Below are 23,439 nucleotides of genomic sequence, written 5' to 3'. Positions count from 1 at the left end.
TTTATTTGTTAATACAAATACAAGACGTAGCTTACAGCGAACTGTAGATACTTCCCTTTTAAGGATCAGCCACAATATTTCTTGTACATCACTACATGGGAAACTACAGGAAACCTAGGAAGAGGAATTTGATAGTCTTCAGGTATTAACGATTACTTGTTTTGAACTGTTTTTTTTTAAAGGATGTGAGTCAAGATGACAAAATGTTTCCTTCTTAGTAAGATGAACTGATATGAATTGAATACCATCAATAGAATTGATATGAATTGAATACCATCAATAGTATTTTCTTGACGTTTGATGTTGATACTTAGGAGTTGTCTGCCATCTAGGGGCAAACCAGAATAATACTTTTTGCAGTTTTGATGAGAAAAAAAATGTTGTCATGCTCTTCAAATGCTAAAGAGACACTCACTTAAAAAATGATAATATAATTTTAGAATGTGTTGTGAATTCATTACAAAGCCTGCTCATAATGAAGATTATATATAGAAATTCATTTTGTATGCTATTGCTTCTTTGAGAGTATGCTAAAGAATATAATATCCATTGTACACTACGAGCACAGAGAATTTACACAATTAATTTCAATTAGGGTGAATGGTTTAATACTTTCAAGAAAATAAAAAAACATAGAAAACCAGCAACAAAATAAGATTTATTAACAATTTTTATTCATTACAACTTGAAATGTTAATCTCTGTATTTTACATAAATTCAACCGTAAGTACAAGATATATTATACATATTTACAAAATTGACAACATTGGCAAGAAAACAAACTGCATATGAAATAAAACAATCGTTCCTTTAAAGCCAGTCCTAATGTGACTCTGAAGCATATATTTATTTTAATGAATAATGTTTGCAAAAACCTTTTTGCATGAAGTTTAGAAAGTTCTTTCAGAAACAGATTGTGTCAGCAAAACCATTCAAATACTGTATGCAGCCTGATTTAATTTTCCTTTAACATTTCAGTCTTAAACGTAACAAAGTGTATGTCGTTTGTAGGATTTTTGGAACAAAACTTCAGTCTAATAAAAAAAATGAATGCAACTGAAACAATTATCATTCCAAAGTCTGTTTCCTAAAGATGGGTTATTTCTTCATAGGCTTACATTATAGGCAACATTTGTATCTGAAAGAAGCTCAGCGAAACCTAAACAACATATTATAATAGCACAAACAGTTCGCAATTCAATATACTGTAGCTGAAAATATAACAGAGATTGCTGCATTACCAGAACAGTTACGAATAAAATCAGAAATTTCCATTTCCTTTAGGAAATAAGATCTGTTCAGGTAACATAAATAACATGAATTACCAAATAAAGTGTTAGTCAGGTTCAGCTTAATCATATAAAATGGTATGGATAAAAACTCCAGATGCATTCTGAAATTTTGTTATAGCTCCTAGACAGCTATGTAGTAAAAATCGTGTTGTAGTTTTTCCAATACAAAATAACTGTTTTTTGTTCTGCATGTACTACTTCACATATGAAAAGAAAAACATCGGCTGTTATTTAAGTGGGAAGATATATTTTGCCAAAAGTCCCATTTCTTTTGTTTAATCTGAATTATTTATATTTTACAGCATGCAAAATGTAAAAGGGTAGAAGAAACATTTGGCCAAATATCCAAGCTGGGTCCATGGTATGTTTTGGGGGAATTATTTTAGGCTTTTTGTGCAGTCATAATGTGACTCTGCCTAAATATTTTTATTTTTCTTATGAAAAACATTCATTATTTTTCTGTTTCCAAGTTTGGATTATTGTTTTTGGTGTGCCTCTCAATTCCAATGTATCGACAAATACAATACACTGGCTATGAAAACAAGAAAATACAGTCAAATGAGGAATACGTTTATCACCAAGGTGGTAAAATGTATTTTCGGAGTTTGGTAGGCTTATATCTAAAACAGTGATGCTGCCTCTTAAAGTGCTGAATAGGAAGTTACTCTTGACTGAAACATGACATCCATGTCGCAGGTGAAGCAGGAGGCGTGAGGACATCCTAATTAAGGCCAGGGTTGTACTGTGGAGGAATGCATGATGCCTCAAACTACTGTATATTAGAATTCCCAATATCCATACAGACTCATTTCCTCATTACTGCCCTTATTGTAACATGTTTACAGTATATCCTACAGTGTATGGTGCCAACTGTCAAGGTCCAAGCATGTATTTTTCAGGACACAAACTTTCCTAAGGACACAGGTCCCACTGGAGAATAAAGCAGCCTGAATGAGGACTGTAATCTTGCAGTGGCTGCAGTGGCTCACCTAAAACTACCACAGCCAATGCAAAAGAGCTCAGACTCAGCAGCCCTCAGTTAGGAGAGGCTGGTTAAAAATCAGGGCCTGGTTTTTAAAATGTGCTAAAACCGGAGGTCTTGATTTGGCGTAAAAACACATTTTTTTTTGTTTCTCCTGCATTTTAGTGTTCCACTGTATTTACTAATTTTGACACACTGACATGCATCTACATAACTTTATTTAACATACAGTACATGCTGCCCCTACTTATTAGTAAATTATCCAACACATGGTTTCTCAAACTGTGGTAAGGTTACCACCAGTAATGCATGTGGAGCCAGAAACAAACAAGAACTGTAACAGAGTGTACATTTTCATAAATCTGTGCATAAATTATATTCATTTAGGATTTTGGTGCCATCTAGTGGTTACTGTTAGGTACTGCTTGGGTGACAGACCAGCCTAAAATAGACAACTCCTTTGTGGAACACTGGGTCATAGACACCACAGCTTGCTGTGTCAATAAGCTACCGCAAAGGTAGAATCACCTGTTTTCTCATGGTCTGTCTCAAGCTCTGTACAGATCACTGCCACACTGGATTGTGGATGATGTGAATGGATGACTTTAGTTATCGGTTCTGCTTTATTTTGATGTATAAACAAAATACAGTTAGAAAAAAGCATATACCGTATAGCTAAATCGGAAAGAGAAAACCCCCTGAAACAGAAAGGACCTTTGATGAATCAGTAGATTTAAACCTTGAAGAAGCTGTTGATTTACCAACCAGCAGTGAGGCTCACATTCATGGAAATTTTGAGTTTCCTTGACTGTCCATTAAGCAGAACTATTTATATATCTTAAAGACCCGAATACCAGTTTACAAGACTTAAAAGATACTGAAGTGTGCTTTACTACCACTCTGAAATTTTAATAAGATTTTCCTCTGCTTCCTTCCACCCCAAACAGCACACTTGTTTACTGTGGCTACAGTAATGTAAATACTGAGGGGTGAAATGTGATGAAAATGCCATCATCATCTGTATTGTGCTATGGTTACTTTGGGGTATACTAATGTCCTCTATTCAGACATTTACAAGGCCAAGCAAAAAGATCCATTCTGCGATCATTCTGACAAAAAACATGTAAATTAAGACATGAGATATCGCCACTGGTCCAATAACGTCCTTCCCCACTAATCTTTATATATATATATCTTTACCAGATATTTACAGTACAAAATGTTAATGGTAGTGTTAATTCTGTAAAACAGAGAACTACCCTTTACAATCATTTAAATGTTTTTTTTTACAAATACAGTTCCCCGTGTTTCCAAAAGCAGCACTAGTACTCCAGGGTTCTCGCAGGTGAAAAATCATTGTAAGATGAAGCAAAATGGAGGAACATTCATAAAAGCAGAATCAAAATAGAAAAATGAACTTATGAGCTGAGCTGTGAGTTCTAAATGATCCGAACTGAAACACCTTAATGTTGTTCTGTACACAAAAATGGAGGCTGTTTCTTTTAAATGAGACAGTTTTCAATAGCACAGACACCAAAGGGAGGGGAGTTGTTATAAATCAACATCCAATTATTCTTTCCTGTGCATTCTTAAATGTGAAGCATTTTTTCTCTCCAGTGTATTTAATTTAATTAGGCTGTTTAAAATATATGCGCTATATCCATTTGGTAATCACCCTTTTCAACATTTTAGGCTTTGCTAGGACTTTTAGTTATGCAAAATATTTAATTATACTGAATGACCAAAGATATTTCTTTAAATAAAAAAGTGACGTTCATTATTAAAATAAAACATACTTTACTATATGCGTAGTGCCACATATGCATTCCAGGTTGTTCTTTAAATTTCAGCTATTTACAAAAGTGCAGGCATAAGCACCTGTTTATCCAGTGGTGACACGAACTCTGAAAGCACATCTGAGAACTCAATATCACGGTGTTTCCACTCCTTATTAAATACCCTTTATTAGAAGGAATTTGTTCTGAACCATAGACACTGTGACTGAGTGGAAACTGATTTTCTTCCATCAAAACCCATGCAATGCATTTTTTTATTTACAAAAAAGAATAGAATGTACCTTTGTTAGTCAACATATTCACTTTCAGTACTATTTTGAAGATTTTTGTAAATGCATTTAAAATGTGTATGTCCACACATATGTAGGTTTGGAATTACTTTGTAATTACACAGTAGTATTAGTTATTACACATGTAATTACACTTTAGTAACATTTAGTAATCATTTCCTATTTATCACGGCCTTTGCATGGCTGCCCTTGACACAGAGCCCCAACACTGTTGCTATCGTCTCTTCTCAACAGCATACAAAGCATTACGAACTTCCTTTGTTTTATAAAAAGCAATGAAAATTAAAAAAACAAAAACAAAACAATAGAAAACGAACAAAAGAAGAAACATCCAGTCGCAGCTTTGAAACGGAAGTATTTGGAAGGTTGGCATCACACGAACTCTATTGTAAAATCCGTCCTGCAAATTGGTTAAGACTATACTAAGGAGCCCGCCCTGCTCTGGGCTGGAACCATGACTGGCACGGCGCCCATGCGCTCCAGTGTCGCCTGGCTCACGGCGTAGGAGTGCGTGTGCTGCCCGTGGGGAGGCGGCGGCTTCCGGCCGATGGAGCCGTTGCTGCGGACGACGGCCGGCGGGGAGGGGGCGGAGTTCGTGGTGACCACCAGGGTCTTGGGAGGGGGGAGGGTGTGGCTGCCGTTGGCGTAGGCGGGCCGACTCGGGGGGGGCGCCCCCAGCCCCGCCCCCGCCCCGGCCGGGTGCGCCGCGGCGAACGTCTGCCGCGTGTCCCCGTTGTACCGCGTGTACGAGCCGGAGTCGTAGGCGGGCTTGGGGTTGTGCCAGTATCGGCTGTTGTAGGTGTTGGTGGAGGTCAGAGTGTCGTTTTCCGAAGACGAGGCGTCGGCATGGAAGGCTTTCACCGAAGAGGACCGCTTTGGGGGCAAGTCGTCTTCCCTGGCAGAGTGGGAACAAACCACGAGGAACAAAGTTAAAGGACAGCCCAGCCAGCCCTGCAGATTTAGTCCAACAAAAATCCTTTTTGGGTTTTGCCAGCCTTGAATGAATGAAGAAGTATATAATAATGGTGCTCTGTAGCATGAACATTGTCAATCAGGAGGTCAAATTACAATACAACAGAACTATATCTTACCACTTTGATGAACAATACAGAAATGAGCTGTTTACTTCTCTAATGGAAGACAAAAAAATGCAATCCATTATTGTACTTCATTATTTTTTCAATGAAGTGATTTATTCCCATTATTGGAAGAACAGAAAAAAGTTCAATTTAACCTCAGGTTTAGCTGCCTCTGAGTGAGCAATGCACAGGTGAGTCAGGAACTGAGGAACACTTTATTGTAAGTGTGTGTTTCCCTTTAGAAACTGATAATACAGTATTTATAAATGGATCTATATTTTTTGGATTATCTTTTATCTTTTCTTAATGTTAAGTCAATTGAAAAAATACATTTTTGTAGCTATGGGCAGTTAATTTCCCTTTCAAATTATGCACATCATAGCTGGGAATTTTTTCAGCTTGCTTTTTATAAATATTCATCTGTTCTCATGTTTTTCACAAGATGGCAAGAAAGTTTACTTTTTTCCTGGGGGTAAGTACCAGATGACGTACTGTCTGTGAATAAGATTTAAAAAAAAGGCAAAGGCCAAGAAAAGCATGAAACTAAACCATAATATTACCCTGTCTGTTCTGTCCACAGCCAAAGGCATCAAATGTTCATTATATTTTTATCCATATCGAAATGATTTGTTCAATGTTAATTTTTATCCATCTTGGAATGATTTATTTAATGGAAGGGATGAATTGACTTTCACAATGACGATCAGTATAAAATTTCAATTTCTTGTCATGGAGACCAAGTACTGAGGTCTGGGCTTATGTGGCTCCTGGTGTAACTAATTTTGAACAGAAGACAAAGAAGACTTCAGCAAAACACTGGATCATGTGAAGCTGAATGCAGCTGAGCTTGGGAAAGAAGAGTCACCATTCAAACACGCGGCCAGTTTCGGCCTGCCTTGGCTTACAGCTGGAACGCTCTACAGTAGAAGCTAAGAACAGATACAACACTGTTGTCTTTCATCCTATTTTAGGAACAGAACCTACAGTTTTGGCCTCAAGAGTTCACATAAACGCCCGGCCTCCTCAATGTGGAGAGTACCTTCTGATTGTGTTATTTCTCCTCCTCCAATAAAATATGATAAATTCAAGCTTATGGACTTAACATTTTATCCAGCTTATCAACAAAACATGCCATATCCACAATATTTACACAACACAATTACAACAGAGACATAAAAACAAGTTTTTAATGATACAGGTTGTGACAAGTTGCTTTGGATATAAGAATCAACCAAATTAAGAATTATTGTTGCCTTTGTTTTAATTTTGGTTTCATCATTCATCTAAGTCCAGTGATGGAACACATGTTGCGGTTCAGTTCCTCATCTTCTCTCAATAGCAAAGCCCCTACTCTTTTTTAGTGTCTACCAACTGGAACATTCGGCCAGGGTCAGCTTTGTACTTCTATATCAAAACGTGCAAGAATGACTCAGTGACTCATGACTCATCTGCACCAACAAACTTAAAAAACACATGACAAAAACGGCTTTGTGGCAGGCTCCACTTTGAAACCAGGTGGTTCAAGGAGCCTGAACACATTACAAAACTGAGAAAAGTCAAACTGGACAGTGCAATAGTATTTATTGCAGAGACTTTCAGGTTACACACTACAGACTTCCAGGAGTCTTACTTTACCCAGACTGCTGCAACACCTCCAAGAAAGCCACGTGAAAGCCTTTTATGTCCCCAAATAAAACTAATTACAGCCCATGTGAGAATGTGCTCTTCGCCACAACCAAGATCTCATTCATTCTCACCTACTGTAGCTATTTACATACAGTATAGCAGAGGCTTCAAAGGCTCTAGTGGCAGGTCCTCTATTAAACCACCTCAAAGACTAATCTGCCACACTATCATCTGAAATGCAGAAAGTAAGCAGATTATTTCACAGTCTCTTTTTTGGAGTTCAAGAAGACAATAGAGAGTGTGAACTGAGTTAGAGCCGGCTCCCCCCTCAATAGGTACTATAACAATGATCATTTCCCATCGACTCAAATTTGAGATATCCTGTACGATGAAGTTATGTTTGCCTCTCTTGTACTAAAGAAGCAAATAATTGGTTAATTGGTCAAGAAATCAAGACCAGCAACTTAAAGTCCAGCAGTAGAATGTCCCATAGGTTTGGCAGAAGAAAAAAGCAAAATAACTCAGTTTGAGAATATATAGAGTGAACTAATGAGAGGCTTAACTAATGAGACTTAAAGCAGTGTTTGAAAACTAGTTCATGGACATGGTGTTTATCACATAAATACAGTGTTTAAAATAAATATATATATAAATAAAATGCCACAAGTCTAAGATCATTGAATAAGTAATCGTAACTAACTGACTCATTGTTAAGAACGGTCTATCAATGCCCCACCTGATCTCATTAGGGATTTCATCTTCTTCGTATTTGTTCTTGTTTTTCCAGTAGAACAGTGCGACCACAACTAGCAGCACACAGATAATGACAGCCAGGACGCCTGTGGCAATGGTGCCAGCGATCAGTCCCACACTCTGAGGCTGGGCTGGGAGGCAGGGAGAGAGAATGGCGTACCATGTTAGGCACCTTATACTGTAACCTACTGTATGCTTTACACCTATCCCTTAGTCAAACAGAAAGGTACATTGTAATGAAGTCTTTAATATTATAGGCTTTTCCTTCTTCAAGCAAAATCTATGCAGTATTTCTTTCTCATCAGGTTACTTGAAGTCTTTCTACTCAGAACCTGGTACAGCACAGGGACTGCTGTTGTGTTCTGGCTGTTATTTCATTCCCTAGATTTTTGTAGACCAGTTTTTCAGTACAATGTTTGTTTTGTAAAAGCAGGAAGATGGCAGAATATAAAAAAGCAGAAAGTCAGGCCTGGTAGATTTAGAGAGTACATAGATTATTCCTTTGTACTAACACAACCTTTGGAAAAAAAAAACATTTCTTCCGTTATGAATTCAGTAAATCCCAGTTGTGCATGACGGTCTCTAAAATAAAAAATGAAATGTTTCCAGGCTGTGGCAGTTTATCATTGTGGGCCAAGTTTGGACATAACCCCTCCAGCACACTTAATAAACCATTGGTTTCCAACGAGAGGTCAGCAGTTTCCGCTCCTGGTCCCAATCTATCCCTTGATTATAATTCCGATGCAAGTCATGTGAATAGTCCCCTCAAGCTACTGGTCTGTGTCGTTACTGGAACAGAAGGGGCTACATTTCGTTACCCCCTGGCTTTGTTCAGGAGTCTGTCTGTTAATGTAGCCGGGCATTGGTTAGATTTCATGCATGTTGCTCACAATATGACAGTATTCAGATGGGGCTAATTTCTGACAAGCACCATGTTCATCCAAGTAGTTTAGGAAATTGTCTCATAACTAGTGATGAGAGTGAGATCCCGAGATTTTTAAAATGCACAGCTAAAATCACATTAACAGTTTGCTTACAATGTAATTTCCATGCGTCGGTGGAAGAGAAGATGGAAATTAAGCCATCTGGCATTAAAATCAAACAAAATGACAAAAAACTAATTTTCTGTGTGCCGTGGGTTGACAGGAAGGACTGACTGACAGCGAGTGAAAAAAAAACAACAACCTTGCTTGGGCCAAAACATAAACAGCAGTTACTGTGTGGTAAAAGACGAGGGTGCTGTGCTTTCCTGTCTGTGTGTTGAGAATTGATGGAAAGCATTTACATAGTCCCTCTGATTGACAATGGTTACAGTATTTCAGTTTGCAACCATAATGAACTTGTGTCTCTCGGATAATTGACTGCTTCAGGTTTCGTGGACTTAAGATTTATCTCTATGACGTCATGGTGTGACAAAAGTTATGTAGTTAGACAAATAACCTCACTGCAACATCACATTAATGATAAGACAGGCGTGAAATCTAGCCCATTCTAAATATAATTTCTAATTAAAGGGGAATTGCAATGCTATTTTTATATTTTGGGTTTAGAAAGTTCAGTTCTTTCAGCTGGCCAGTATAAGACATTCCACAATTAAATTAGTATGTTGCGGTTCTGCTCATTAAACTATTTACTCTTGGTATTTCAAGTAGGGAGCTGCATCAGCATGCGTAGGCTTCAAAGGAACAAGTACAAGAACAAGAGCAAAGGAACAAAAGAACAAGTCTTTACTTATCTTTTCTGCTGAAAAGAGAAGAAAAGAAATACACCTGAAGAAGGCTCAAGAGCCTAAACATTGTGTTTCTTTTTTCTCTTTTTAATTCTCTACAAATTACTCTTCGTACAAGTGACACAATATTGACTTTGTCAGCTGTGACAATACCACCACAAGCTGCTGTAGATTTATACTGAATATTTCTCAGTACATCTGGTCCAAAATGTGTTTTCTTGACTAATCTGACACAATAATCAACAACAATGAACTGACAACCAATGGTGATAAGATTGCACTATGAATTCTGGGAAAGATATGTGAAGAACCTGATGACGGTTTGAAGGTTTTACCACACAGATTTACACACTTACGTGCTATGACCTGCAGGTTAAGGAGACAGGTGCTCTTCCCGATGGAGTTAGATGCGGTACACTGGTATATTCCCGAATTGGCTGTGCTGATGTTCCGTAAAATTACTGTACCCTGCATCTGATCTGGGAACAAAGCAAGCCGATTAGAGTCGGAGTCTTTGTACTCAAGCTGTTCAACACAAATAGGACACACGCAACAAACAAACAAACAAACAAACAAACAAACAAACAAACAAACAAACAAACAAAATGGTCCAGTATTTCTGAGTAACTTATTTAATACTCTGTTGCTGAGCAAGTTAACAAGTTAAAACTGGAGTGCAGAAGTATAACACCTACCAGTTCGTATAAAAAAAAATGACTTAGGTTCTTTATCAATCATTATTTTTTTAACAACAATTTTTGTAAAAAATAACTGGTCGATAAACACTTCCTAAAATATTTCTGACATGGCAAAAATGGAAAATGTTTTATACCTTGTACATGTCATAGTGTAGGAGGAAAGAAAATGTGTTTCATTTACTGTCAATCTGATGTTTTGCTAAAACAACTGAGTACAGATGTCAGAAACAAATCAAGTGGTTATATCCTAGGATTCATAAGGTTTTTGTTTTAATTACTTATATAATTAGATAAATGGCCTCAATGCAACTCCACATTAACTTCACATTAACGATAAGATGGGTGTGAAAACTAGCTCATTCTAAATAAAATGTCTAATTAAAGGGGAACTGTAACAATATTTTTACATTAAATAATCAGCATTAATGAGGGCATTTCAAACCACAATAAACGTAAAATGTGCCCAGTAACTTGTAAAACCTCCAATTTTTCTGATAATTTCCAGGTCGCATAGGGTCATGTTCTGTGATTCAGAACGAGGCAACAAAACTTCTGATGACATGAAACAGCCTTATTTCATTGTAAAGAAGCAGGCTTGTGAATACATCACTTTTAATCCAATATAAATATTTCTCTCGATTTTGAGAAATGTTTTGCCAAAATATACTACTTGTTAACACCGCATGAAGATCACATTGGAACATATCTGCAGTGAAACGTCTGCTGCACATTTTGTACTTATTTGCTCGCACATCACATTACATTAGTCATCGCAGTGACTAGCGAGCAGGAAGGGCTGCATCACGTTGCAGTTCGTGGAAACTCGAATGTGAGTTTGTGACAACATGGAGACTTAAAATACTTTTACAAAGTTCTGGATTTTGTGCTAAATGTTCTATAATGTCAATGAATTTATTAATTTGTGTTACCGAGATTTAATAACTGAGAAATTGGGACTGCAGTTCCCCTTTAACAAGATCATTATGCTGCTACCTTTAAGACAAGGCTACTAGCGGAACTTTGTGCCTGCAGGCATACATGACTAAAATTATTATTGATGCCATTAATGTATCTGGCTAACTTGGATAAAGCAAGAAAACTTAGAAAGGATTTCAACAAGATGTTATGCAATAAAAACAGCAGAGAAAAATACACTGTCATGAACATCACAGCAATCCTGTTAAAGCAGATAGTCAAAGCCAAAAAACATACAATTCCACATACAACTGAAAACATCCTTCACCATTCAGCTTCTCAAAATATCAAAGGGGTTTTTGCTTTTATTTGTACTCCCGAGAAATCTAGTAAAATCATGAGCATCACTGTTCTGTAACTGCAGTAGAAAGCCATCCTAGTATTAAAGGTAGCAGAATAAGTGGCAAACTGCAAAGTAAAACATGAAAAGGGGAAAAGCTAAGACAGCTAAGATGCTGTCAGAAACACATCTACACTACTGGAGGTATCCTAACAACTCTACTGGCGGGGAGGGCACGTCCACAGTTACTCATACCACCACAGCTACACTTCATTTACCAGCAAATGCAGGGCAAAACGGCACTCCCGCAGACTGGAATTGTATACCTTGCATGGCCGTGGAAGGTAGCTTTGGAACAGACTCGAGTTTTTCCCAGGAATAGGTCGGAGTGGGGATGCCCTCCTCAGAACCGCACACCAGCATGATGTCGCTGCCGAGGTCCGGGCTGCCCTGGATTCGGCATGTGGGGATGGAGGGGGGCACTGTGGGTGGGACAGGAAGACACTGTGACATCACACCTTGTCGGGATATTTTCAGAGCCCATCAAAATGCGCCGGAATGCAAGCAAGACTTTAATTGGTTTTGGCAGAAACAATCCAAAGGAAAGCCACGGAAACTGAATTTGATAAAAATGTAGACAGAATACACCAAGTGTATCTCGTGACACATTGGCAAGGAAGGGTTGCACAGAATCTGTAGAGTAGCTCCAGCAAATTTGTTCCGTCAATCACAGTGGGCTTAAATAGATTGAGAGCACCTTTTGCTCATGTGTTCAGCACAGCACCACTGTCCCGAGTTCACCTCCCGGGTTCACCTCCACTTGTTGCGTTTTAATTCTTAAACCACAACTGGAACGCAATGAGTTTGTTCACAATGACAATGTAAAAACTTTAGAAGTGTCTAGTTCTATGCTGCTTTCAGTAAATTTCATATTTTCTTTTCCCATCTGAATTCTCTTGGGCCAGGGGGTTGAATTTTAAAAGGAATTCTGACCTCATCTTAATGGACGAACACACTGTAGGGCATCATTTTCTTGAGGTTCGTGTGGACAGATCCAAAAGGCTTTACCTTCAGAAACTTAGAAACGCTGGGGTTCAGGAGCACCCAGACAGAACAATGGGTACCTGGCCAGGGACTGTCCGTTAAAATGTGAGATAAAGCAAAACCTTCGCTAACTCACAAAGAAAGAAAAATAACAATTACATCACTGGACACACATCTTCAAGACATGCAGTAAAAGTCCACATGCTCAGAAGTCACCTAGCACTGTGAGTCCGATGACGCCGATGTTCCGGCCTCCTCTGTCAGGCAGGTTGTTGACCAGGCACTGGTACGTTCCCGTGTCAGACAGCTGGGTGTTGTTGATGAAGATGGAGGCACTTGTGCTGGGCATCGTGAAGACGAAGCCCACTCGCCCATTGAACTGGGCGGCTAAGCTGAACACCTGCCCACCCTGGTAGAGGATCACCTGCGAAGACGGGAAAAACATTAGCCTGGGTCCTTTTGTCTGGGACACCTGACATGACTCCAGAATGAGAAATATTACAAACGCTACAAAAATGCAACGCAAATGAAACTAAAACGATTGCAGCCCTAGAACAGAAAGAAAAAAACATCAATCCAGGCCGCACAATAAAACACAAATAAAAATCCTCTTACAATACAATATTGACTTTTCAACAGATGTACATCTTTCTCGAGCCTCATGTCCAATAAATAGTAAAGACCGAAACAAACCATTGCTGTATATTTTCTAATTTCCCCTTCCCCAACTGCTTTTTTCCCCTTTTCACATTCCTTGGCCTACTCTCGAGTGATTCAAAAATACACCAGCTGAACTCTGAAGACCTGCGACGGACTGGCATCGCTCGTCCAGGGTGTATCCTGCCACTGCTGGCCCTGTATTTAGTGAGCAATAGGGGAAACAAAAAGTCGGGAAACTCATTGAGCAACAGCAGGTCGATGTGGACTTTTCTGCCCTAAAAAATGATTGCACTTGATGGCTACAAATGATTACTGAGGGAGGTAAACTCTGGGTGGCAAAGCAGACACACGCAATCAGATTCTGTTTGGTTTGCCACAGTCAGACTTTGGCGGGCAACAAATTTTCATAGTTACTGTATGTATAGGGTTCTAGATGACTCAGAATGTGATAATATATGCAAAAAATATCCTGAAGACTAAAATAATACAACTTACTAGTGGTGTTAATATTGTACTAATATTGTTAATAATGTGTCAAACACTAAAAAAACATAAAAGCACTAAAATATGATAAATTAATCATAGAAACAGATGGTGGAGTCCAGGTATCTGACCACTTGACATTCTCCATTGATCTTTCTAAAGATAACCTTTCTCCAAATTTTACTGATTGCACTACAAAAGAGCAGACAAACATATAGTTGATTGAATTGCTTCCCTTGAGGATGTTACGAATGCATTTGTTTTTTTTAAAGACTAAAGAAAGAAAAAGATTCTGTTCTCAAAAAATTAAAAAAACAAAGACTTTCAGAAGCACATCCTGTGCACATCAAAGATAAGAGTCTCCTTCATAAAACAAAGGATGAGGTCCTCAATTTACTCAGGGTAGACCCAGCTGTGGGAGAATTTTTTTTTTAGATTTGATACATTTTAAAAATCAATTTTTAATCTTCTGTTAAAGGAGAGAGATGCTTGAATCAGTTTTGAAATCATTTCTCAGTGCAATGTGTTTCACCCACCACTAGAGGGGGAGGGAACATTACCACACAAAAAAGGGATAGGATATGGAGGCAATTCTTGAAATATTGGAAATACCAGGCTACAAATGACTATAAAACAGATGTGGATAATTATAGATTAGTTATACTTAGTAACAGCATTAGGTATATACAGCAAAAGTGAGAAATTAGGATTGGAGAATCAACATATCCCTATCAGCAAATGGTAAGCAAATTCTTATTACTGTACTTCACATTCTTTGCAGGAGATCAGAACTAACATGAAGCAAAATATTTTAATAAGCATAGGCAACACCTCTGTATTATTATTTTGACCCCAAGGGGTTGCCCTTGAAACTCTCTCCCCAAGGATATCAGAGAGTCACCTTCTCTAAACTCCTTCAAATCCAGACTCAAAACCCTCTTCTTCAGAAAAACCTTTACTTAACTGGTTCCATTCTTCACCCCTCTGCTTTTCTCAGTACCACCCTCCCCGGTCTCCTCTGTGTGTTGTAATTGTGTTTTATCTTGTGTATTCTTTTTATTGTTGTTGTCATCCTGTAAAGCGCTTTGAGAAGCCACTTTTAAAGGCGCTATATAAAATAAAGTGTACTGTATTATTCTTCTTATTAAATTTTGGTGGAAAAAGCATCTTAAATGTATTTGTACTATAATGATACTTGTACTAATGATACTATTTCAGGTGGGTAGCTGCGTCAGCATGCGTAGGCTGCAAAGGAACAAGTAATAGGTTTATTCCATGCTGAAAAAAAGAAGAAAGAGAACACAACGTTTCGGCCGTGGAGCCTTCTTCAGGTGTCACCTGAAGAAGGCTCCACGGCCGAAACGTTGTGTTCTCTTTCTTCTTTTTTTCAGCATGGAATAAACCTATTACTTGTTCCTAATGATACTATTATAATTGTTAATCTGTTTTCATATCCTTTGTGAAGTAATGACTGAATTGCTAACCATGACATGAAGCATATTGTGCCGTTATTGTCTCAGCAGGGGAGTTTAAAAAAGGCACTATGAGTCTTACTAAGGATGATGGAGTATCCAGCAGTCTCTCTACCATTCTATTATTTTTCTTATGGGATTAATTGAAAAAGGCATGGTGTGGTTACAATGCTTTATGTAGATACTATCAGTCTCACTCAGTTACTTACCAGGCACTGTCTGTCAGTTGCTCACTGTTTGCCCTCTCTGTTCTTTTGATTGAAAAATCCACAGCTTACACTATGTACTGTGAGTGAGTTTATTTATTGTGCATGCATATTTCCTGTGTGCAAAAATGGCCAGCGATCACAGGACAGCTTTGAAATATCTTATATATATAAATATATAAATATCTTATATTTTTTTATATGGCTCTCTGTGTTGTAAAAGTAAAGAATTATTAATTGCAAACAATGCAATTTCAGCATTCATCTGATTAATCAAGTAAATGTGATTGGAAGTGTGGATATTCACATGCCTCGCACTGTACAAAACTGTGCTTTGAATTAGTTTCATTATTTTGATAGACCAGTGACATAATTGCTGTTTGAAACTCTGAAGGAATAAAGTGTTTCATGGAAGTTCAAGCTGAAAAAGTGAAGGGAATAGTGCCCGTTTTGAATGAGAAACAAACGTGAGATAACCTTCACAAAATTAAAAGGGAAAAGCACTGCAAAATGTTGATTAGAGGCTGATAGCATTTTTGTGGAAGAAATGGAGACAAGTACCTACTATTACCATACTAATTCTCTTATTGCACAGTCTCTCACACGCCAGTCTCATGTCTTCATGTGGATGCGAAGAGACCCTGTAGTGCAGGAGTCTCTAAGGAATGTCATGGAGAGTCTCAATCCAGTTAATCTTATAGTTCTCCTTAAATCACCTGTCCTCTAGAGATTAGGAACACTTCTTTAACCAATTTAATTCAATTAAGCAAGTAATGTTTCAATAGAAGCAGCATTGGTCCTCGAGGGCTGAAGGATATAACGCAAAGGCTGTGGAGCCTTTGTGCAGTCTTTCAGCTATGTCACTTGAAGAAAACTCCACAGCCGAAGCATTGTGTTTCTTTTCTTCTCTTTTCAGTATGGACTAAACCTTTACTTGTTCCTTTGCAGCCTTCGCATGCTGACACAGCTACCTACTTAAAGGATATTCTGATTTTTGTTCCAAATAATTTCAAAATTACTTACCACCTGTTTAATTAAATTAAACTTTAAATTGTTTCCGGCTTTTAGAAAAAACACCATTTAAAGGTCCCCTAGTTACCTATCTTTCTAGGACCAGGGCTGGAGACCTCAGCACTAATAGAACATATTGTTGTTTCCTTTATGGCTTTGTTATTGAAAACTCCAGAGTTAGTTAATGTTAGGTAACTCCAGAGTTAGTCTTTAACATTACTGCCAATGTATAACACCAGCCCCTCCAGTGAGAGACATGGGATTAACTTTTCTCCAAAGCAAAAAGAGAAGAGCCAGAGTCAGATGCCGTGCGATGATGGCAGCCCATTATCTCAGAGTTTTGATTCCTGCTCTGCTAGGATCGCACTCAAAACAAATTTGAAAACTAAACAATCTGTTGTGTTAATATTTGCAGCCAAATCCGTAATCTTGAAATAATGAAAACCATATGCTTAAACAAAACCAAGATACTGTATATGCTTGGCGACTTCAGCAAGGTCAGTTAGAGAATGTTCAAACAGATACTGTACGCATCACAAACAGAACCAAAACCCGTGAGCCTGAGATAAAATGTATTTGGTCCATCAAACAAACTTGCTAAGTTTACACTGTTGACTAATATTTTAGTCACAAGGTGCTGTTTGTCTCTATCTGGCTTGTTTCAGATGGATATTTGAACAATCATAAAGATGAGGGTAAAAATAATAATTTTCTAATCTTCAAATGATAACTCCCACAAAATTAAGAGAAGCAATTCAGTTAAACACTATAAACACACATTGTTTACAGTCAGAATTTTCAGAAAAATGTTTATACTACTCAACAGTGCACCCAAAACCAGCCTGAGCTTGAGAGAAGAGAAACCAGCTTCATTTCCAGCAATATTACAAGCATATATGTGATCACTTGGTGTGTCTCTTTCCTATCTCAAACCCCAGGACAGCCACAGAGACCGCATGTTGTGCACCTTTACTCCATGGAGACAGCAAAGCAGACAAAGGGGACGGAAAAGCTCATTGTACAAGAGCCATCCGGACATAAAGTTTCCTACCCACAGCCAAAAACAGACTCTACTGTACTGCATGTCAAGCGAATGTTTACAGAAGCACTCATCTGCTGACAGCAGCCAATGACTCGGCTTTGCTCTGAGATCTGCAGGTCTCTCCTTTTTTCACAACAGCTGTGGAAGAGCCTCTAACGGATGCAGATTAATTAGTGCGGAAGATTGTTTCATTACGTGGATCAGGTTAACAGCGTATGAGGCAGGTGAGTGGGAGGGTTACTTCAAGCTGGGCCGACAAAGATAACAGCACAGAGAATGTGTGTGCTGATTCTGACTGCCAGGTGATGATGGGCCTTATTTAACCATTCCGTTCCTGCTTCTTTATTCATTGATCTGACAAGTGCAATTGTTTCAATGTGGATTGCTCTTCCAAAGCAATGTTTTTAATAGTCAGACAGAATTACAAATTCATGCGTATTAGTTTATTAGAATAATGGTTATACAGATATGGAAATGTAAATTACTACTTTAGATGGGGAATCAGATATGACAGTAAATTTTCCAAGCTTTTTTACTACACTCAACGGAAGGGCTGGGCTGAAGATGCCATGCTTCTGGCCTGTTTCCTTTCTGTCATTTTCTTACCCGCTTGAAATCAATTCAAAGAAGATTAAATTTTAAATTGAACTACAGGCAGTCTTGAGCTAGAGTTTTCTAAATTCAGAGTATGTTATTTGTTCAAAATGATCCATAAATAAAGAGGTGTGTGCCAACTCAATCTGATTTCAAGCAGTGTTATGAAACCCACATACAAATGCATTCCAATAGCCATCATTAGAGAAATGGGATGAGCTCGTCACTGATTACAAAATCTGTGTAGTGCCATGCCGATTCCAGACCAGCATTTACTTATTAATATATGTCTTTTTCTACAAATCAGAGGAAAAAGAAGCACCTAGCACATTAAGTAAATGATCCTTGGATCTCAAGTTACGTACTGTACCATTTCCTCAAAGGAGTATTTTACAATTTTAACATAACATTCCTGAATTTATATTTTAGATTTTTAACTCTATATCCTTTTGTCTTTTTTTTCTTTCCACACATTGTCCAGAAATTATGTGTCAACGTAACCACCTGAGTGATTTTCATAAGCAGACTCTTCAAGTTTGGCATTTCCCATTTTGCTTTCCTAGTTTGTTTTTGCTACCTCCACATAGTACGCCGGATGTGTTTACGTTAAACATGATCTGCCAAGCATTTGCCCAGCCTTGACGTTTATCTAAATCTTTTTGACTTTGGTTTGCTGCTTCTGCTGCGTTTGCAGATCCTCCTATTTTGTTATTATCTGCAAATGTGACGAGTGTCTCAAATAAGCCAGAAACCTCTGTGTCACAGACTGACACAGGCACAGTCGGTGCAGACAGTACCTGCTCTGGATGATTGGCGTTTGACAGTGGCGTGACCATCCAAATGATGTTGAGGCTGTTGAGTGCTGCGCTGGTGGTGAAGGTGCAGGGCAAGATGGCCGTCTGTCCCCTGGCCACCTGCACGCTCCTCTGACTCACCGTCACCTCTAATGACTTCACACAACCTGCAGCAAACAGGACAAGCACATGAGAAAAAGTGGTGAATACAGCACCATTGCAGATCATTCGGAATGAACAATAAAGGTTGTGGAAAGAGCTGGGGCATGAGGATGGAAGAGTGAGGGTATTTTTGGTCAGCCTTTCTGAATGTTCACTATTGTATGTTCACGCAGGACCTTCCTGTTGATTTTCCATCTTCTACCATGCACATAAGTTCCCTTGCAATGGCTTAGTTCTCTTTCAACGACGCTTTAAACAGGCTTTCATGCTTTGTGTTTTTATCATGCTTTGCCATAGTAGGCTTTAACATGGGAACTTCAGTTTAATTACTGTAAATACTTAAAACGAGCAGTATGCTGGTTTTAAACTGAGCAGAAAGGGGTATGCAGAGGGAATACAGAATATCATTTCTGGAACTTAAGCCTGGGGGGGGGGGGAATGAATGCGAATTAATTTACAAAAAATGATCCAGCAAGTTTGAATTTCATAATTCAAACGGTTAACATTCTGACATTCACTTGGGACCACATACATTTGGCAGATTTTGTATACGTGCCGCTCTTCAAATTCTTTTTAAATGTTGAGCTCAGTTGAGCTCACTGTCTTTTTTTTCTTCCTAAACACTGGTGTATAAAACAGTATTATGCTTATGGGCTTATCTACAGTTTCTATGGCATTTCAAATCAACTGCAATTCTTTGGTATCCTGTGATGTGTTCTTTCTTAGTACTGCCTGCCAGAAGAGTTTGGAGGATAATTCACTGTATATGATTACATATGGCTTTCATGTCCCAAAAACATTTCAAATGGTCTGGTGCCGTGCATGCCAGTCTTGTGTCTCGGCCAAATGTACATCACAATTTTAACGGACATCACTAAAATAGTTCTGTTTACAACGTGAGGAGAATTTCACTACTGTGGTAGCTGAGTGTGGCGAAATCAGACACATTAATCCAGGCTGTAACCTTTTAACCGAGAAGCTCCCTGTGTTTCGAGTAGAGGTGGCAAGCAGCCCATATGGTTGGATTCCGTTTGGCCGGTCTCACTCCACAACCGTCTTCTGTCTACTGGCGAACGGACACAACCAAGGCCGATCTACTCCGATGACAGCTTCCCTTGCTCTCGGTAACCTGAACCTTCTGTGTCTCGAAGTCCCCTACTCCTAGCCTGCTTTCTCCTAACCTGGGACTTTAACCGTTTTCCACTACAGTCCTGTCTCGCCATGAGACAGAACTTCCCCCTGAAGCTCCCTGTGTCTCTCCCAACCAGATCGGACGCTTAGAGATGCCTCATCACTAGTCATTTGTCTCTCAGACAGACCCTACTCTCTCCCTGGAGTAGGCTGCCTATAGTGTAGCTCATTCCCCTCCAGGATTGTTGTGTAACCCAGGGTTTAGGTGGAAACTTGTGTCACTGTCCCCATGACTGAGGACAGTCTCATCTACCCGGCCTCTCACTGGGAGAGCTGGTTTGGTCTAGCTCCTGGTGAGCAGACTGCAGGAGACTCCCCATGACCTCTGTCTCTTGCTGACAACCCTGACAGGTCTGACACCCCTGAGTTGCCCTGGACTGATTTCTCCCTTAACCCTATTGCCTGGTGAGTTTGGCTTCATAGCCATGATCCGAGTTATTTAGTACCCTCGTACCTATGTGATATTAACGCATTCCTATGTATATCTGGTGTGTCTCACCAGCGCCCTCTGGTGGATTAACCGTTCAACTAACACTCCAGATCCTGTTGTCCTCTCACAACTACAGATAAAAAAAACTTCTACTTCTGTATTGAGCTGAAAGTCTAAACTTGTACCATTCACTGAGACCAATTAATATACTTAAATAAGATTACAGTATATGACTAAAATTAGAGTATGTGACAAATGTGATAGATTATGTACAACAGTATTGAGTGGAAAACTTTGAAAAAGGTTACAGCTCTGTGCCAATAATACAGCAATAACTCCAGTGAATGATGTTTGTTCTTGACTATACAAGGAAGATTTGAAGGTAAACCTTAAATGCAGCTCTTTACATGGTCTCTCCTGTACTGCAAGATGGGATGTAAGCAAATGAAAGAAAAAGTATATTGTTTTAAAATACTTCACTTCAAAAGATTTCATTCAAAAGTGTCACTGAAAAATTAAATGCTACAAACAGCGTCTATTTTAAAAGATATATTCATGTTGAATATAGATATAGAGATATAAAATATAGGTTCGGAGATAAATGGGGACAGTGAGCATGTGAATTCAAAGGGGTAAATGCACTCATATAAAGGAATATCCTTTATGTATGCTGGGCAGCAAAATAAATGGATTCAGGACAATTATTAATCTGAAGTAGTACTGGATTCTAATAACGGTCTGTTACTTTCACAGCAGAAGGTGAAGAACTACCCAAACCTAAAGCAGTTTCATCAGGAATGGATGTGTTTAAATGCACAGTTAAACTGATTGTAGCTGTGATAGAATCCTACATAAGGGGACTGATTAAGATTCCTATTTTTCCTATTTCTATTCCAACTCCAATTCAGGAAAATAACAAGTGTCTTTCCCTTTTGAGGTGGTGACAGCTTCTGAGGATGGAGATGGACAAGTATGCATTAAATAAAGAAAGAAGGGTACTATTGAAAGGTTCCAGTCACAAAAATGTTGCCATAATGCTGGTACAGTACCTTAGAAACCAAGGCAACCAAAGTCATAAAAAAACGTTTTTTTTTCAAGCACAGCACAATGTACCGTAAGACAGCCTAGAAGATGACCTTTTCTAAACAGAAGATCCACAGGGAGGTAAAACAATATATGGAAGGAGAATATTGTTTTCTGCACCTGCATCAGAGCATCAAAAATAAGTGTTTTTAATATAAAACCAAGACACAGTGTCTCAGTAATAAATACAAAATCTGTTAGGTGAAATTATGATAAGCTGCTGTTATTAGTCATATTAAGGATTAGAAAATACAACCAAAAAGCAAATAAAATAAAACTATAGATTTTAAGATCTCTGTTATAAAGATACACTCATAAACCTGGATGATAAACAAACTGACAAGGTGACAAATACTCTATGTCCTCCGCTTGACTTGCAACAATTCCATGTAAAGTCGCGATGCACTGCAATTCTAGTCGCTGTTACATAACTGAATGTTTAGATAATTACTGGAAATTTCAACAGTACATTACTTCAATGTTCAAGGTCAAAGGATAGTGAGAAAGAAAGGTTACAAATGAGACAATGACATTCAGCCTTTCTTGATACAGTATCTTTGTGCTTACAGAGAATGAACACGTGTTTGGCCTTGATGCTATCAGCACCATATTAACTTCTTATGAAAACTTGCTAATTCATTAGATAATGCAGCACAATGCCTATAATTAAATTATACCGAGTATGCATGCATCAAGTCCTTGGACACCACATTCCATGATGATAACATTAACAAACTGCAGAGGTAGGAGTAGGTCAGTAACCAGCTGCCACTTTATCACTCGCAGATTGCTTTGTGTTCCCTATCTTTTGTGCTGAAATTCACTTCCTACACATTAGTTCATTAAAGCCTTATTCCCAAAAACATCTCTATCAGAAGAAGCAAAACGAAAGCAAAGAAATGGATGATAAAATACAGGGGTATAACAGATTACCGACACAGGAACAAGTAACGGTTAATTCCATGCTTAACAGTCGAAAGAAGAAATACAACGTTTGGGCTGTAGAACCTTTTTCAGGTGTGTGAGACAATGGAAGATAGCAGGGATGTAAAGCATGGAAGAACAAATGACAAAGGAATGGAGGAGAGGCACAGAGAAGATGAGTAAGAATGTCTTAACACAGGGAGATCAGGGGAGAGCTTCTAAAAACAAAATAGTTTCTCCTGGTGAGAAGGCAGGTGTGATCCAAGTTGAAGCATAATCTTTGTTTCTGATGTCTTTCAGGAGTTGGGTCTGAAATCCCTGAAAAAATATACAGACAGAAAGGGGAGTGACATCAAAAAGTGTTTCTTCTTTCTACTTTTCAGTGAGAAATTAACCTTGTCTTGTACGTCATGTTGCCAACAAATGCAGATGTAACTCTCATCCCGATATTTAAATATAGAATGACAGGAACTACAGTACATTTAGGTCTAGGCTTAAGTGTGTGCACCTCTGGGGCAGCCGGGGCAAAACTGTTTTAAGTAGTGCTTATTACATTAATGAGGTTAAATTTATGGGTTGTGCCTACTTGCAGATTGTTGGAACACCAACAACACCAAGAGAAATATGTCCACCAGCCACTTTATACAGTATAATCAGATGCTGCCATTGCAAAAAACTTCATATCAAGAAAAATGTATATCAATCCTCAGCATCACGGGCAGAGTGGTGGCTCTGTGGCTCAGGATCTGTCCCTGTGGCTGGCAGGTTTCTGGTTCGAATCCTGCAGCCGGCAGAGGAATCCTACTCCATTGGGCCCCTGAGCAAGGCCCTTAACCCCAACTG

The 23,439-nt window shown here is 38.6% G+C and overlaps 1 protein-coding gene across 2 annotated transcripts in view; it reads right to left on the bottom strand.

The window, feature by feature from the left end:
• Nucleotides 1-652: 652 nt before the first annotated feature.
• Nucleotides 653-23,439, bottom strand: part of igsf11 (immunoglobulin superfamily member 11) — an 83,269-nt gene continuing 60,482 nt past the window's right edge. For both annotated transcript variants that reach the window (XM_069189852.1, XM_069189851.1), the window contains exons 2-7: nucleotides 18,810-18,973; nucleotides 12,761-12,968; nucleotides 11,827-11,982; nucleotides 9,904-10,026; nucleotides 7,802-7,949; nucleotides 653-5,255 (exon numbers count right to left, since the gene is read on the bottom strand). In XM_069189852.1, the coding sequence (XP_069045953.1) occupies nucleotides 4,778-5,255; nucleotides 7,802-7,949; nucleotides 9,904-10,026; nucleotides 11,827-11,982; nucleotides 12,761-12,968; nucleotides 18,810-18,973 (1,277 nt within the window). In that variant the 3' untranslated portion in view covers nucleotides 653-4,777. The remainder of the gene's footprint in view (nucleotides 5,256-7,801; nucleotides 7,950-9,903; nucleotides 10,027-11,826; nucleotides 11,983-12,760; nucleotides 12,969-18,809; nucleotides 18,974-23,439) is intronic.

This window comes from Lepisosteus oculatus, chromosome 5 (assembly GCF_040954835.1).
Source record: "Lepisosteus oculatus isolate fLepOcu1 chromosome 5, fLepOcu1.hap2, whole genome shotgun sequence".
Classification (NCBI taxonomy): domain Eukaryota; kingdom Metazoa; phylum Chordata; class Actinopteri; order Semionotiformes; family Lepisosteidae; genus Lepisosteus; species Lepisosteus oculatus.
Note: the sequence above shows the minus strand (reverse complement) of the source record. Positions and strands in the feature narration are given on the sequence as shown.